Raw genomic sequence first — 16,763 nt, forward strand, 5'->3', positions numbered from 1 at the left:
GAATGTTTCATTAATTGCCTATCTTTGTATATAGATTGGTTGCGCCAGATTCCTGGGGTCAACTCTAACAACATCAAAATGGCTATGATGGGTAATTAAGGCAAAACTAAAATGTCAGTCAATACATATCTAAAAACCAAAAGCTATTAGACTCGTGAACTGCGCAATGAACTTGCTAATTGCCTTGTGTAAGGTGCAGGATAAACACAGCGTTTCATAATTGTTATGACTTTTAGATCTACACTTAATATTTCACTTATACATATAATTAAATATGGATAGAAGCACATAATTAAACATTATGAGTAATTTTTTTTCTTGCATTTAACATTGAAGACAAAGAGCAACTTAAGCACTTATCTACGAGTAGGTAGGTAACCTATTCCAATGTTTATAAGAAGTAAGACTTCATAAAAAATCATCTCCACTTTACATAAAAGTGAGTATAAAGGGAGCCGACCATAAAGGAGAGTAGACCATATAATTATAACTTTAAAAAAAAATAAAACCGACTTCAAATGCGTGAACACAAATAATACCTATTCAACAAAAAAATAATCGTTCAAATTGGTTCATAATCGGCGGAGATATTGCGTATAAAAAAGTTCATCCCCAATTTTCCACCCTTGGGGGTTGTTTTTTTTATTATTAAATTTAAATGGGACCACCCTTGAGGTATTACCTATACGCCGAAAAAAGATTTGTTCAAATCGGTTCATAATTGGCGGAGTTATCGCGTAACAAACATAGAAAAAAAAAAACATACGGGTCGAATTGAGAACCTCCTCCTTTTTTTGAAGTCGGTTGAAAAGGGGAGCTACACTAAAAAAAAATTTTTTTTTCATAATTTTATTATACCGTTTTGTCGGCGTGATTAATATACACTCGCGAGCAAAAGTATGGAATCACTTACATGAAGTTGTTTCCACGCGATCTTGTGTACTAACGAATTTGTTAGTAACAAAAAAAGTGACACCATTTTAAAGATCAAACTTTTAACTTTAAATTGATACTAAATTCATTTAAATCACACCACTATTTTAAAAGATATCGCGGTTGATGTGAAGAAGTAAGGAAAAAGACATGTGTCAACTGTTTGATACGTCGCGAGTTGCGGCCTATTTACCCCTTATAAAAGCACGTGCTTTCGGATTTTTGCTTTCAGACGTTGATTCATACACATCTCCGTTTCTTTTGACACTTTACCTGGGATTCTACACCTTCAGAAGCAGCACAAATCGTTGCAATATTACAAGAAGGGCTCAACCAGCGGGCTGTCGCACGTCAGCTCCACATAAGCCAGTCCTGGGTTTTGAAAGTTTTAGGACGCTTTCGGGAGACTGGTGGCTTTATCTCGAGACCAAGTTCTGTACAGCGCCGGTGCACATTGCAGAGGGATGACCGTTTTTTCATGTCAACCCCTCTATGAAATCGTCATTTGACTGGTATCGAAGTCCAGCAAGAGCTCAATAATGTTCGTAGGATAGCTGTTAGCAAGTGGTCAGTTCGTCTAAGATATAAGCAATAGAGTTTGACTCAAAAAAGGCCTGCTACAGGCTCGAAAGTGACGGCAGGTCACCGACAAACACGTCTTTAATTTGTTCGCACACATTTTGATGGGAAGGCGAGTAATGGAGGCGAGTTTTGTTCTCCAAAGAATGCAGACTGTGTTTGCAGTGAAGCAGTCGAAGAGGTCGGGTCTATAGGCGGCCTGGGGAGCGATTTGTGCAGTGCTGGGGCGCTGAAACAGTGACTTATGGGGGTGGCTTGCTCGACTTCCCATCGAGATGTGTACGAGCAAATTGAAAGCGTGCTTATCGGTGACCTGTGATCAGTTTCGAGCCTGTGGCAGGCCTTTTTGGAGTCAAATTCTATTGCTTATATCTTAAACGAACTGTCCACTTGATAACAGCTATCCTACGAATATTTTTGAGCTCTTGCTGGACTTCGATACCAGTCAAATGACGATTTCATAGAGGAGTTGACATAAAAAAACGGTCATCCCTCTGCGATGTGCACCGGCGCTGTTCAGAACTTGGTCTCGAGATAAAGCCACCAGTCTCCCGAAAGCGTCCTAAAACTTTCGAAACCCAGGACTGGCTTATGTGGACCTGACGTGCGACAGCCCGCTGGTTGAGCCCTTCTTGCAATATTGCAACGATTTGTGCTGCTTCTGAAGGTGTAGAATCCCAGGTAAAGTGTCAAAAGAAACGGAGATGTGTATGAATCAACGTGTGAAAGCAAAAATCCGAAAACACGTGCTTTTATAAGGGGTAAATAGGCCGCAACTCGCGACGTATCAAACAGTTGATACATGTCTTTTTCCTTACTTCTTCACATCAACCGCGATATCTTTTAAAATACTGGTGTAATTTAAATGAATTTGGTATCAATTTAAAGTTAAAAGTTTGATCTTTAAAATGGTGTCACTTTTTTTGTTACTAACAAATTCGTTAGTACACAAGATCGCGTGGAAACAACTTCATGTAAGTGATTCCATACTTTTGCTCGCGAGTGTACATACCTCCACAAAATTACAGCTCTCTAGTGCCAATAGTTTCCAAGCTAAACCTCGGACGGACAGACATAACTCATAAAAAAGCTCATAAAACTCATTTATTTTTGCAAATAGGCTTTTAAAAAGCACTTTTACACGTTCCAATATTAACGAACTAACGAAACTTAAGGGTTCCTAGTCAGGACTACGGAACCCTAAAAATGATAAATAGCTTTGGCCACTAAACGTCATAAAAGCCGCTTGGTTTAATTAATAGGCAAAAAATGTTGTTTCTTTTCGTACCCTAGTTAACATTTTCAACCGACTTCAAAAAAGGAGGAGGTTCTCAATTCGACCCGTATGTTTTTTTTCTATGTTTGTTACGCGATAACTCCGCCAATTATGAACCGATTTGAACAAATCTTTTTTCGGCGTATAGGTAATACCTCAAGGGTGGTCCCATTTAAATTTAATAATAGAAAAAACAACCCCCAAAGGTGGAAAATTGGGGATGAACTTTTTTATACGCAATATCTCCGCCGATTATAAATCAATTTGAACGATTATTTTTTTGTTGAATAGGTATTATCAAAAGGGTGGTTTCATGCGAATTTGAAGAAAATATTTCACCCCCAAGGGTGGAAAATTGGGGATGAACTTTTTTATACGCAATATTTTTAATTTTTAGTTTTTTTTGTGTTCACGCATTTGAAGTCGGTTTTATTTTTTAAAAAGTTAATTATGTTATACATAGTAGAAGATCCGAAATAGAAGCGACCTGCACCCATCTGTCCATCTGTTTATTCAATGAAAAGTATAAATAATAAATCAATTTTAGTAAGACCCGTTTATACTAAGTAGGTAAAATAATTTTCTATCTCTATTCACTAATAGTGTGTCCAGGATTTTTGGTAACCCATTCGCGACATAACTATTTTGAACATGTTGAAATTGATTTATATCATTGAATAAACAGGAGGGTTGCAGATCGCTTCTAGTTCGGATCTTAGACCATACAGAATTTATGGAAATGATTGCGATTCAAGATTTTTAGTCAAATTTTGTAATAGTGTGACTTTGACCTTTCTGTTCTAGTCCACTTGACATTAGATTGAGAGCTATAAAAATAACTAAAATATGTCATAGTCCATGGTCACTGCTCAATATGTAATCTCAGGTATAACTTGTTGACCAACTTCTCACGCGTCCCGGACACGAGACGCTTGAGATTGGTGCTCAACCACGCTCAACACGCAACTAGGCACGTGTGAGTATAATACCACAAATACCAAGGGGCCTCGTGTGCTCCACACGGCTGGCTATCGCGGGGAACAGGCGCGTCTCAATCACCTGCTCTGCAATAACTGGGACATTACTTTCACTTACCAAACAATATCGATTATAACGAGTGTTTTTTATAGAGGTAATACAACTTTAAATTGGTTACACTGTTTCTAGTGATAGTTATTTTGATAGTTGCTGGTACATTTGTGGACAGTAGGTTTTGGCATTTCATAATTAAATAGAATTACTTCAGAACAACGCTTGCAAATTGTGTAAAAATGTATTTTAAAAATCATGGTTCATTTTTGCATACAAATGTCCATATTAGGGTCGACGTAATTTTCGTAACTTTTCATTCCTCAGATGAATGATATTAATATGGTTTCAACAAGATGCTGTTATCATCCAACCAGCACGCGACACATTCAATTTATTGCGGGAAACATTCGATGAGCGCATAATTTCACGTGATGGATCTTTGATTTTGTCTCCACAATCGGGTGATCTCACACCTATGGATTATTTTCTCTGGGGATATGTGAAGTCCACTACTGCGCAGATAAACTACGGAATTCATTACCAACATTCGTCGCGTTATTGCCGATGTATGGCCCCAGTTGCCCGAAAAAGAAATTGAAAATTGGACATCTCGATTACGCTACATTTGAGCCAACCGTGGCACCCTAAGGCTTGAAATCATTTTGAAGCATAAATTCCATAAGAACATCTTTTAAACAATATCAATACTATATGAATAAAATATATTTTTACATATTTTATTTCATTTTGAAGTTGTATTAGGTACCTCTAAAAAAACACCCTATACAAAGATTTATTATTCATCAAGACAAAAGATCATGAATATAATGAACCAGCTTTTGCCCGCGGTACCTATCACCCGCGTGAAATTTAGTGTCACAGTTCGGCATAAATTAACTAGGTTATATGTTATCTGGGTTACAAACAATAATACTGTAAAGTTTCAACAAAATCCGTTCAGTAGGTAGTTTTTTCGTGAAAGAGTAACAAACATCCAGACATTCTGACATCCAAACTTTCGCATAATCTGGGGGCACGGCAGTACCCCCACCAAGTCGAGCAAAAAAGCGGCACGGCCGTACCTACCATCCTTTTCTCGAAGCAACTCAGGCCATTTTCGACCGCCTGTAACTTCGTTGTGGATAAAACTAGAAGGCTGAATTTTCATTAGCTATATAAAACACGGTATATTTCAAATTTCATTCAATTTGAACCAGTAGTTTAAGAATTATAACGGGTCAAAGTTTCTTAATTTTGTCACTCACTGACTGACTCACCGATCATCAAAATTCTAAGGCACTTCTAGCAGACCTAGAAGCTTCAAATTTGGAATATAAGTAGTGTTTGGTGTATGAATCAAGGAAAAACTAAAATATTTGGGGGCACGGTAGTGCAACCGCCAAGTCGAGTAAAATTTTTCAATTTCGGTCCAGTTTTCAACCGACTTCAAAAAAGGAGAAGGTTCTCAATTCGACCCGTATGTTTTTTTTTTTCTATGTTTGTTACGCGATAACTCCGCCAATTATGAACCGATTTGAACAAATCTTTTTTCGGCGTATAGGTACTCAAGGGTGGTCCCATTTAAATTTAATAATAGAAAAAACAACCCCCAAGAGTGGAAAATTGGGGATGAACTTTTTTATACGCAATATCTCCGCCGATTATAAATCAATTTGAACGATTATTTTTTTGTTGAATAGGTATTATCAAAAGGGTGGTTTCATGCGAATTTGAAGAAAATATTTCACCCCCAAGGGTGGAAAATTGGGGATGAACTTTTTTATACGCAATATTTTTAATTTTTAGTTTTTAGGGTTCCGTACCTCAAAAGGAAAAAACGGAACCCTTATAGGATCACTTTGTTGTCCGTCTGTCCGTCCGTCTGTCAAGACCCTTTTTCTCAGGAACGCGTGGAGGTATGAAGCTGAAATTTATATCAATTACTCAGGTCTACTGTCCCTTGAAGCTGTGAAAAAATCAAACTTCTAAGCCAACGCAATCAAAAGATACAGCCGTTTATGCCGCAAATTTTCGACACTTGCAAGGGAATCAAAACCTACAGGGTGCTTCCCGTGAACTCAGAATCTTGAAATTTGGTACGAAGCAACGTCTTATAGCATAGATAAAGGAAAAATTACGAAAACCATAAATTTTTAGTTACATCACATAATATTTTTTTTTTTTAATAATTTTAAACTTACTACCCATTTCCTCATAAACGCGTAGAGGTATTAAATTGAAATTCATACCAAATACTCAGGTCTATAATACCTTTAAGCTGTAACAAAATCAAACTTCTATGTCAACGCAATCAAAAGAAACAGCAATTTAAGCTGCATATTTTGAAACTCGCAAGTACTCGCAAGGGAATCAAAACCTAAAGGGTACTTCCAGTCGACCTAGAAATGATAAATTTGAAGTTATATAAAATTTAAAATATTATTTTTGCTTACATGACATAAAATATTTTTTTAATAATTATAAACTTACTACCTACCCTTTTTCACATGAACGCGTAGAGATATTAAAGTTGAAATTCATATCAAACACTTCTTAAATCTAATTGCCTCTAAACTGTGAGAAATTCTAAATCAACGCAAAAATTCAAAACGCTGAGGTAGGTACCTACCTATAATGCAAATATAGGAAAAATAAATAAATAAAAAATAATCATACCGCATATTTTGAAATTCGCCACTACTCGCAACGGAATCAAGTAAGTAATTTGATTTAATACGTCATAAATTGTAAACCGCTACGTTTGTACGGCGGAACCCTCGGTGTGCGAGCCCGACTCGCACTTGGCCGGTTTTTTTTTTTGTGTTCACGCATTTGAAGTAGGTTTTATTTTTTTAAAAAGTTATCTAGATACATAACTGCTGTCTACAAAATACAAAAAGATATGAGATCCCATCAAAAACAATAGGTACTTGTCAAAAAAACCAAGTCTCGCAACTCAGTTGTTCTACGGTAAAAAGTTGTGAGATCCATGTAATACCAAGTCCAGGCCAGGAAATCTTTAACGTTTTACATAAATATATTGACTTGGCCATCGCATGAAAACACGTGTAAATTAAATTATTTAGTGCGATGGCCATGTCAATAATTTATGTAAAACGTTAAAGATTTCCTGGCCTGGACTTGGTATTACATGGATCTCACAACTTTTTACCGTAGAACAACTGAGTTGCGAGACTTGTTTTTTTTGACAAGACTAAGTATTGTTTTTGATGGGATATTAGTAGGATTATTAAAACACTAGTAAAGGTTCTGAACATTGTAAAGAACGGCCAACGAGAAGCGATACCAAATGTAAACAAACCCAATGTCATGGTCATTTGGAATAGTAGGGGTGGGTTGCTGCACCACCTATCTTTAACGGTAACTATGAAGATAACCGGTGCTTGTGTATGGAATTTGACAGATATTTGACGTTTGTCAAAGTTAAAGTAAGATGGTGCAACCCAGCCTAAGGGTTTGACTTTGACTTTTGGCGGGAGAACGAGACATTACGACAAATACACAAGATGGGAAGAGACAGAATAGATTGTCAGTTCGACAGTCGAATCGACCTTTTGTATCGCTGCTAGTTGGCCGTACTTTAGGTACGTATTTTAATTAATAATGATATTCAGGTAATTGCAAAAATAAAAAAAAACATTTTTATAAACAAACTTAAGTAAGTATGCTCTAAAAGGAATAAAATAAAATAAATCGATCAACAAGACCTTTTAATGTTATTTTCCAGCCATCCAGTCGGAACTCCCTAAAGAATCAGCAAGCAAAAAACGAATTGCTCGAAAAGTGCTGGTGAAGCGCACCTTAGTGCCGAAGAGTGCGCGCTCCCTCGCGGCCGGCGCCGGCAGCCCCGACCCGCTGGCCGACGCGCGCCCCGACCCGGACAGCGCCCGCCACATGCGCAGTGCAGCTGGTATGTCCATTAAACTATTTTATAACAAACTAGCGGCCACCCGCGGCTTCACCCGCGTGAAATTTAGTTTGTCACAGATCGTCATAAATTATAGCCTATGTGTTATTCTGGGTTATAAACAATAATACTGTAAAGTTTCATCAAAATCCGTTCAGTAGTTTTTGCGTGAAAGAGTAACAAATATCCAGACATCCAAACTTTTGCATTTATAATATTAGTAGGAAGTAGGATAATATTAGTAGGAAACAACATTTTCCTCAATTTTGTCCTTATCAAAAACTAGTTGCCAGACCCAGTTAATTGGAGATTCGAGCCAATCACTGTTTTTCCCAATTAATTTTGGGGAAGAGATAGATGACAGTTTGTCCATCGTCCATTATGATTAGTACAAAAATTTCGGCAAAACTTTCTTCTGTCAAATGTAAAATTTTCTGCAAAAGGTTTATCAAGTTCCTCACTGTCTATCAAAGGTTTTAACGTATTTCTTAAGACTACGAACAAACCTATATTATTCACAATAGCTTCCATTGTAATTACATGTTAAAAACCGCATTTAAAGTTGAATGTTCCTCCGTGGTTGGGGATTCCGGGTGAGGCTCGCTTCCACCTTCGGCCTGATCGTCACTTGCCGTCAGGTGGGATGCAGGCCAAGAGCTTCCTCGTTATGGATAAAAAAAAATTTTATTGGTGACGTTACCCAGCCCAAACTAAATTTAAAACAAATAAACAATCCTTATCTGTTTTTAACCCCCACCCCTGACCATTATCTGCTTATTCGCAAAACACGTTAATTACGAGGTATGTGTAACGTCATTGTTGTTTTAAAGTCATGTGCCGATAGGAAAGAAAGGGTTTAACAGATTTTGAGAATAGAAAACAATGCTAACGATAAAATCACTTTCTAGTACCGTAATCGACGCTTTTTCTAAAACAAAGAACTAAAATACAATTACAAGAAGAGTCTACTTATTTTTTTTCGGAATCGTTTAACAGGCTAAGTTGCGGTTTGGAGCAGGAAATAGCTTAGAATATTAGTAAATAATGCAGTTATACCGTCCTAGGTTGTTTCAAGTCACGATCTAACAGGTCTTCGTAGAAAATTAGTACTTTATGTCTCGTTTCATACAAAAAAAAAAACAAATTATTTTTTTAAGCTAAAGTATCAGGTTTAGAGTGTGATATGACATGTCGTGATGAGTGAGCAAAGGACTATCGATTGGCAATTTTTAAAATTCGATTTTCCGGAAATAATCCCTATGTCCACTTTATTGCCATTTCGATCCACTGTGCGTCACGGCCCGGCTACGCGGCTGTTGGCTGCAGGCGCTATACTTACCTAATTACCTACTCGTAATATTCGATCTATTTCATTGTTTCAGGTACACCTAGTAACGTTTTGGGCCCATTGAAAATTAAGTCTTTATTTTTCGGTAAGCGAAGAGTTTAACCTCGGATACTTTTTATTATTACACAATCATATTTTTTTGTACATAATCTGTTTAGTTTTTAGTCCTAGTTTATCACATAAGTATAACCAAAATCTACACTGAATAACTAATTCATGTTTTCAGAGCGTCTAGCACGGTCTGATTCGATCCAGCGGCAGAGATACGAATCTAATCAAATTGAAGGTAAAGTTAAATTCAATTTGTGTTTATTGTGTTTAAGTTACGTACGAGTATTTGAAATTGTACCTCAGCTCCACTCCAATGTAGGTCATAAATTAGTCAAGTGCGAGTGGGACATGATAGAACCATTTACAATATTCAAACAATAAATAAAAGATTTAAAAAAAAAACAATTGCGATTGTTTTCACAAAAATTCAGGCATTCCACGAACTCAACTTTCTGTGAGAATTTTCACTTTCCGCCTATTAGGTACCTACATAGGCGTACGGTTACGTAGGTAGGTACGATACGAGACAGTGAAATTTTCTTTGACCGAATGTAAAATTTATTATTACATTGTTCCAGATACTAATCCTCAAGGACCACTGAAATTCACGAATTTTGTCATCGGTAAGTTTATCGTTGACGTAAAAGCGGCACGGCCGTACCATCCTTTTCTCGAAGCAATTCAGGCCATTTTCGACTGCCTGTAACTTCGTTGTGGATAAAACTAGAAGGCTGAATTTTCATTAGCTATGCAGGCATTGTAAAGACACGGTATATTTAAAATTTCATTCAATTTGAACCAGTAGTTTAAGAATTAACGGGTCAAAGTTACTTAATTTTGTCACTCACTGACTCACTGACTCACCGATCATCAAAATTCTAAGGCACTTCTAGCAGACCTAGAAGCTTCAAATTTGGAATATAAGTAGTGTTTGGTGTATTAATCAAGGAAAAACTAAAATATTTGGGGGCACGGTAGTGCAACCGCCAAGTCGAGTAAAATTTTTCAATTTCGGTCCAGTTTTCTAGATACATAACTGCTGTCTACAAAATACAAAAAGAAATGAGATTTGGGGGCACGGTAGTGCAACCGCCAAGTCGAGTAAAATTTTTCAATTTCGGTCCAGTTTTCTAGATACATAACTGCTGTCTACAAAATACAAAAAGAATGAGATCCCATCAAAAACAATACTTGCCAAAAAAACCAAGTCTCGCAACTCAGTTGTTCTACGGTAAAAAGTTGTGAGATCCATGTAATACCAAGTCCAGGCCAGGAAATCTTTAACGTTTTACATAAATATATTGACTTGGCCATCGCATGAAAACACGTGTAAATTAAATTATTTAGGGCGATGGCCAAGTCAATAATTTATGTAAAACGTTAAAGATTTCCTGGCCTGGACTTGGTATTACATGGATCTCACAACTTTTTACCGTAGAACAACTGAGTTGCGAGACTTGGTTTTTTTGACATATAATTGTCTCAATTAATAAGTTAGACTATGAAGTTGATAATAAATGAATGTTGTTCGTAGCGCCGGTGAAGCTGCCCGCGCCCCCGCCGCCCCCGCCGCCGCCCGCGCCGCCCGCGCCCGGGCTCTCTCCAGGTACTCGACAATGACGACATTATTGACGATGAAAATGACGATGACCTATAAAAAAGGTCCATGTCCTTGTCTCATAAAAGTAGCAAACACTTCTACTAGAGAAAAGAACTAGCCACTAGGTTGAGACGACGCGAATGTTTGAAGTGAATTTTATTGTTTCAGAATACCATCAACTTCTAATGAAGATCCAGGAAGTATTTCCTGGATTTAAGTCTGTTGGTAAGTAAAGATATTTTTTTGCAATTCATTCAAATCACAGTATATACAATGAGCTATACCTACTGTGTTCAAATGTAAGGAAGGACACATTATTGAATGCCTAATACTATTAAATTAAGTTTTGTTTATGGGTATTTCTTCGGAGGCAAAATTTTCGATGTCTTTGGGTATAGTTCTGTAACCAACTAACAAAATAGCATGCAATATTTTTATCGTATAGCTTAGCCTTATCCCTATCTGGCGCAAATTAAATTTTTGTAATAATTGCTGTCTATATACAAAATAAAAATATTTGAAGTGTGATTCTCTGATTCATATGGTGTGTCCGTTAGCCATTTTCCGGAACAAAATGGCTGATGTAGCATTTTCCTTTTGATATATCGATATAAATTAAAATTATTTCGAAAGCTAATGAGTTGTCCTTCTACAAAAAAAATACGTCATAATTTTAATTTCGTTAGTGTGTTCGCAAAAAAATAAATAAGCAGTGTCCGGCGTAAAATACTAATTCATATGCCGTGTGCTGTTCTTGACCATAACTGGTCAGGTTTTAATCATGAGAGTCTGTTTTCTGGCGTGGAGGCAAGCCCATCTTGCAACGGATGAGCTAGAAGGCAGACGTGGAGCTGGTTGGCTTAGAACCCGGTGTGACGAAGGCAAATACTTGATTCATCTGTGCTTGGTTCAGGTGGCATGCTGATTACAATGCCTACTTTATAAAATTATATTATTGCATTAAAAATCTAATCTCTCTTTCATGTGATGCTTTTGAGTTATAGATTCATGTAGAAAAATGACAACACTGTAGTCTGTATATATGACGAGATTTGCTCAATTTTAGGCAAAAAACTGATTCATCTGTGCGTGATTCATATGGTCAAGGCCCTATATGAATCATATAATAAATTAGTTTTTGATCTATCAAGCACCAAAAAAGTGTTTCTTAGCTAAAAATAACATCCCAGACTGCATCTCACTTAAGACCATGTGCGATTGCGGTCTTGCAATGAATAAAAAAATAATGTATGTGTTTAAACAGTAAATAAGTAGTACATCCGTTAAGCTAGCAACCTTAACACAAGCATATTTGTTGATTATTTTGTAGCTAAATGGCGATTGCCCAACGGTTATTTATTTTTATTACAATTTCAACTACATTAATGGCGTCCATAGCAAATAATGATATATTACTGAGCATTGGCCTCCAATGATTTCGATAATAACTAATTGCCATTGTCACAACCTCTATAAGCTCATCTCACCTTCTTCATCTTGTGGGTGGACGTCTTGACAACGATAGCTTGGATACGTGATACAGCTGGGTAGAGACATTTTAAATACCTTAGTGCCATAAGATGAAAGTCTACATCCAGTGTGTGTTATCAGTGATGACAAATTGTACTGAAAAGCGGCCTCTCACTATAGGTTTATGTACCACAAAATTGCATAGTGTACTATGGAGTGGACTATCTTGGTTTTTTTATGCAATCGAATCTGAAATGAGGAGATCCGCAAACGATCTATAGTCGATGTTTAGCAAGCTGAAGTGATAATAATGGGCAGGACACAATAGTATGCAGAACTGATGTCCGATGGGATAGCAAGTTTCTGAAGTGGAAGCCTCGTGCCGGAAAGCTCAGTGTAGAACGTCCACCCACAGGAAAGCGCTGGATGACACTACCGGTCATTCTGGAAATCATTGGGGGAAGCTTATGTTCAGTAGTGGATCCTAAGGTTGAAAGATTCAAAAAAATTTTTTTCAAGAATTCGTTGCATTTTTTTCTTGTGATATTTTGATAACTGATATTGTTTTCATAACAACAGATCATTGTTTTTGTTATAATATGATTATTTTCTTAATATAGAGCCAATTGTACATAAATATTTTAAATGTTATTTCTATTTTTGATTAATATGTAACAACTTCTGATTCATATGGGCACAAAATATTTGAACGTCGATATCTTGAAAACTACTTTACAAAAACGAGTCCCTCATCCAAATATATGTTATTGGGTGTACCTATTTTCATATGAGTCTATGCTACAGACCTAAAATTGAATTTGAAATATGTCCATATGAATCAGCCGAAGAATGCAATTTCGAAGAAGTGCCCTTATTCTATATCTGGAGGCACGGCAGTGCCCCCACTAAGTCGAGCAAAAAAGCGGAACGGCCGTACCATCCTTTTCTCGAAGCAATTCAGGCCATTTTCGACCCCCTGTATCATCGTTGTGGATAAAACTAGAAGACTGAATTTTTAGTATCCATGCAGGCATTGTAAAGACACGGTATATTCCAGTTCATAAATATGTATATAGGTCCAGTTTTATAAATATTTAACTACTTACCTAAATAAATTGTAATATCATATAAAATTAAATATAAAGGCACACGGTAGAAATGAGATCCCATCAAAAACAATACTTGTCAAAAAAACCAAGTCTCGCAACTCAGTTGTTCTACGGTAAAAAGTTGTGAGATCCATGTAATACCAAGTCCAGGCCAGGAAATCTTTAACGTTTTACATAAATTATTGACTTGGCCATCGCACTAAATTATTTAATTTACACGTGTTTTCATGCGATGATGTACTTACACGAAATATTTGAAAAGAAGCTTTTATTATACCACCTTCCGGCTCCATCATCAGATCAGACCCTGGATGTCATTCAAGAACAAAGTACTTGTCAAGACAAATCAAACGAGTCCAAACTCGATAGGGTTCCATCGTTTCGCTACTGAGTTCCAATGGCCACCTCCGACTCCATCATCAGATCAGATCCTGGATGTCATTCAAGACCACAGTACCTATTTGTCAAGACAAATCAAACGAGCCCAAATTCGATAGGGTTCCATCGTTTCGCTACTGAGTTCCAATGGCCACCTCCGGCTCCATCATCAGATCAGACCTTGGATGTCATTCAAGAACAAAGTACTTGTCAAGACAAATCAAACAAGTCCAAACTCGATAGGGTTTCAACGATTCTTCACTGAGTTCCTGTGGCCACCTTCCGGCTCCATCATCAGATCAGACCCTGGAAATCATTCAAGATCAGAGTACTTGTCGAGACAAATCAAACGAGCCCAAACTCGACAGGCTTTCATCGTTTCTTCACAGAGTTCCTATCTTGTCACCTTCCGGTTCCATCATCAGATCAGACCCTGGATGTCATTCAAGAACAAAGCACTTGTTAAGACAAATCAAAAGAGCCCAAACTCGATAGGGTTTCATCGTTTCGTTACTGAGTTCCTATGGCCACCTTCCGGTTCCATCATCAGACCAGCTCCATGACATCATTTTAGATTGAATCCGAATTAAACGTGTATAAAAAATTTCAGCTCAATCGGTTATCAAGAAATGGGTCTAATTCAACCTGCAATTAAATACCCAAGACACCATACTCGTAGTGTGCTCGTAGTAACATTGAAAGTTTAATAAAAGCTTGTAAACAATATCAATTTAATAATAACAACTGCAAAGTAATCCAAAATAATGAAATTGGAAAATCTTGGAAAACTGTTTTTCAGTTTGCGTTTGTTTATAGCGTTAAGTAAATTAAATTTACGATTCCAGGGTGGTTAGAGAGCACGACAGGGATGATGTCGAAAGAAAGTATTAAAATTAAAATGAATTGTAAGGAAATGATGATTATATCAAGTTGACAACTTGAAGGAGTTAACAAACACAAATATGGCATGATAATTAAGGATGTGGTGTGAACTATGACACATTCCGAAACATTTGTGAATACATGTATCCAACGACATAATTATTGGATGTAAAGGCAAAAGCTTCTGGATTCAGCACTCCTGATAACACAAAATAGTATTTTGTGCTGTAGGGATCCCAAAATGGCTCGTCATCGTATTAGTGACGCTTGCATAAAATTGTTATTAAAGGAGAACTCTTATCAACTGAATTGATGCTGATGTTCCTCATCACTCCACCCTCATGGGCACCGCTTGGCAAACCGTCGGGGGCGCGGGAGCCCACAGGAGCTCGCGGTGATGCGCGAGCGTTCCGCGCCAGCTGCTGTAGGTGGGTGGGTGATGAGGTATACAACACAGCAATGTTTACTAAATTACTAACCCTATTAACATAAGTTGAAATGGTAAAGTATTGTGAACTAACTTGACTAACATTATCATATTTCGAGAACGCCGTCAGGTTTTAGTGGGTAGGCCTTGCCCTTCTGGCGGGGAGAGCCCCACAAAACCTGCCGAAGCTGGGCCCCCACGGCTGGTGGGTTTTATGCAGTTTAATGCATTTCCTGGACGTTAAACAAAAAAAAAATAACTTGTCAAGTTGATTTTGGCACATTTTTTATGCTATTTCAAAAGTGGAATATTTGTAATACTTTTGCAACTTACTATTTTATTCCTTTTTAAAAATGGAATGTTTGTATTACTTTAATCTTTTTTTGGCCTTTTAAAAAGAAGAATATTTGTACCCATCAAAAACAATACTTGTCAAAAAAACCGGCCAAGTGCGTGTCGGACTCACGCACAAAGGTCCTGAGATTAAGATATAACTAAAAAGTGTAAAATAAAATTATAATAAAAATAAACTTTTTTAAAAACAAGCTTTTATTCTGAATTTTGAAAGCTTGTAGCGCAAACAGAGAAAAAGAGGAATAAATTTCATGCGCGATACAAGCTTTCGAAATTCAGAATAAAAGCTTGTTTTTAAAAAAGTTTATTTTTATTACATTTTTTTTTATTTTTGCATCAAAATCTTAATGCGGTTCACAGAATACATCTACTTACCAAGTTTCAACAGTATAGCTCTTATAGTTTCGGAAAAAAATGGCTGTGACATACGGACGGATGGACAGACAGACATGACGAATCTATAAGGGTTCCGTTTTTTGCCATTTGGCTACGGAACCCTAACAAGTCTCGCAACTCAGTTGTTCTACGGTAAAAAGTTGTGAGATCCATGTAATACCAAGTCCAAGCCAGGAAATCTTTAACGTTTTACATAAATTATTAACTTGGCCATCGCATGAAAACACGTGTAAATTAAATTATTTAGTGCGATGGCCAAGTCAATAATTTATGTAAAGTTAAAGATTTCCTGGCCTGGACTTGGTATTACATGGATCTCACAACTTTTTACCGTAGAACAACTGAGTTGCGAGACTTGGCTTTTCAACCGACTTCAAAAAAGGAGGAGGTTCTCAATTCGACCCGTATGTTTTTTTTTTTTTTTTTTTTCTATGTTTGTTACGCGATAACTCCGCCAATTATGAACCGATTTGAACAAATCTTTTTTCGGCGTATAGGTAATACCTCAAGGGTGGTCCCATTTAAATTTAATAATAGAAAAAACAACCCCCAAGGGTGGAAAATTGGGGATGAACTTTTTTATACGCAATATCTCCGCCGATTATAAATCAATTTGAACGATTATTTTTTTGTTGAATAGGTATTATCAAAAGGGTGGTTTCATGCGAATTTGAAGAAAATATTTCACCCCCAAGGGTGGAAAATTGGGGATGAACTTTTTTATACGCAATATTTTTAATTTTTAGTTTTTTTTTGTGTTCACGCATTTGAAGTCGGTTTTATTTTTTTAAAAAGTTAATTATTTGACAAGTATTGTTTTTGATGGGTTATTATGACCCCAAGCTACCCATCCTTATCGCTCGCGCGTAATTATGTTGCTGTCGCGCTCGCACACTCACTGCGGGCGCCCGTCGCACAGTCGCGACAGCAATATAATTGCGCGCGAGCGATAAGGATGGGTAGCTTGGGGTCATTGGACAAAATTCTACGTGCTCGCAGA

General features: G+C 37.0%; 1 protein-coding gene across 1 annotated transcript in view; it reads left to right on the forward strand.

Annotated features, from left to right (window-relative positions):
- Positions 1-16,763, forward strand: part of LOC135083113 (uncharacterized) — a 33,597-nt gene that overhangs the window by 6,861 nt on the left and 9,973 nt on the right. Inside the window, exons 2-7 of the mRNA XM_063977880.1 lie at positions 7,569-7,751; positions 9,131-9,181; positions 9,323-9,382; positions 9,726-9,770; positions 10,682-10,753; positions 10,916-10,972. Of these exons, the coding sequence (XP_063833950.1) occupies positions 7,569-7,751; positions 9,131-9,181; positions 9,323-9,382; positions 9,726-9,770; positions 10,682-10,753; positions 10,916-10,972 (468 nt within the window). The remainder of the gene's footprint in view (positions 1-7,568; positions 7,752-9,130; positions 9,182-9,322; positions 9,383-9,725; positions 9,771-10,681; positions 10,754-10,915; positions 10,973-16,763) is intronic.

Source organism: Ostrinia nubilalis, chromosome 22, assembly GCF_963855985.1.
Source record: "Ostrinia nubilalis chromosome 22, ilOstNubi1.1, whole genome shotgun sequence".
NCBI lineage: Eukaryota > Metazoa > Arthropoda > Insecta > Lepidoptera > Crambidae > Ostrinia > Ostrinia nubilalis.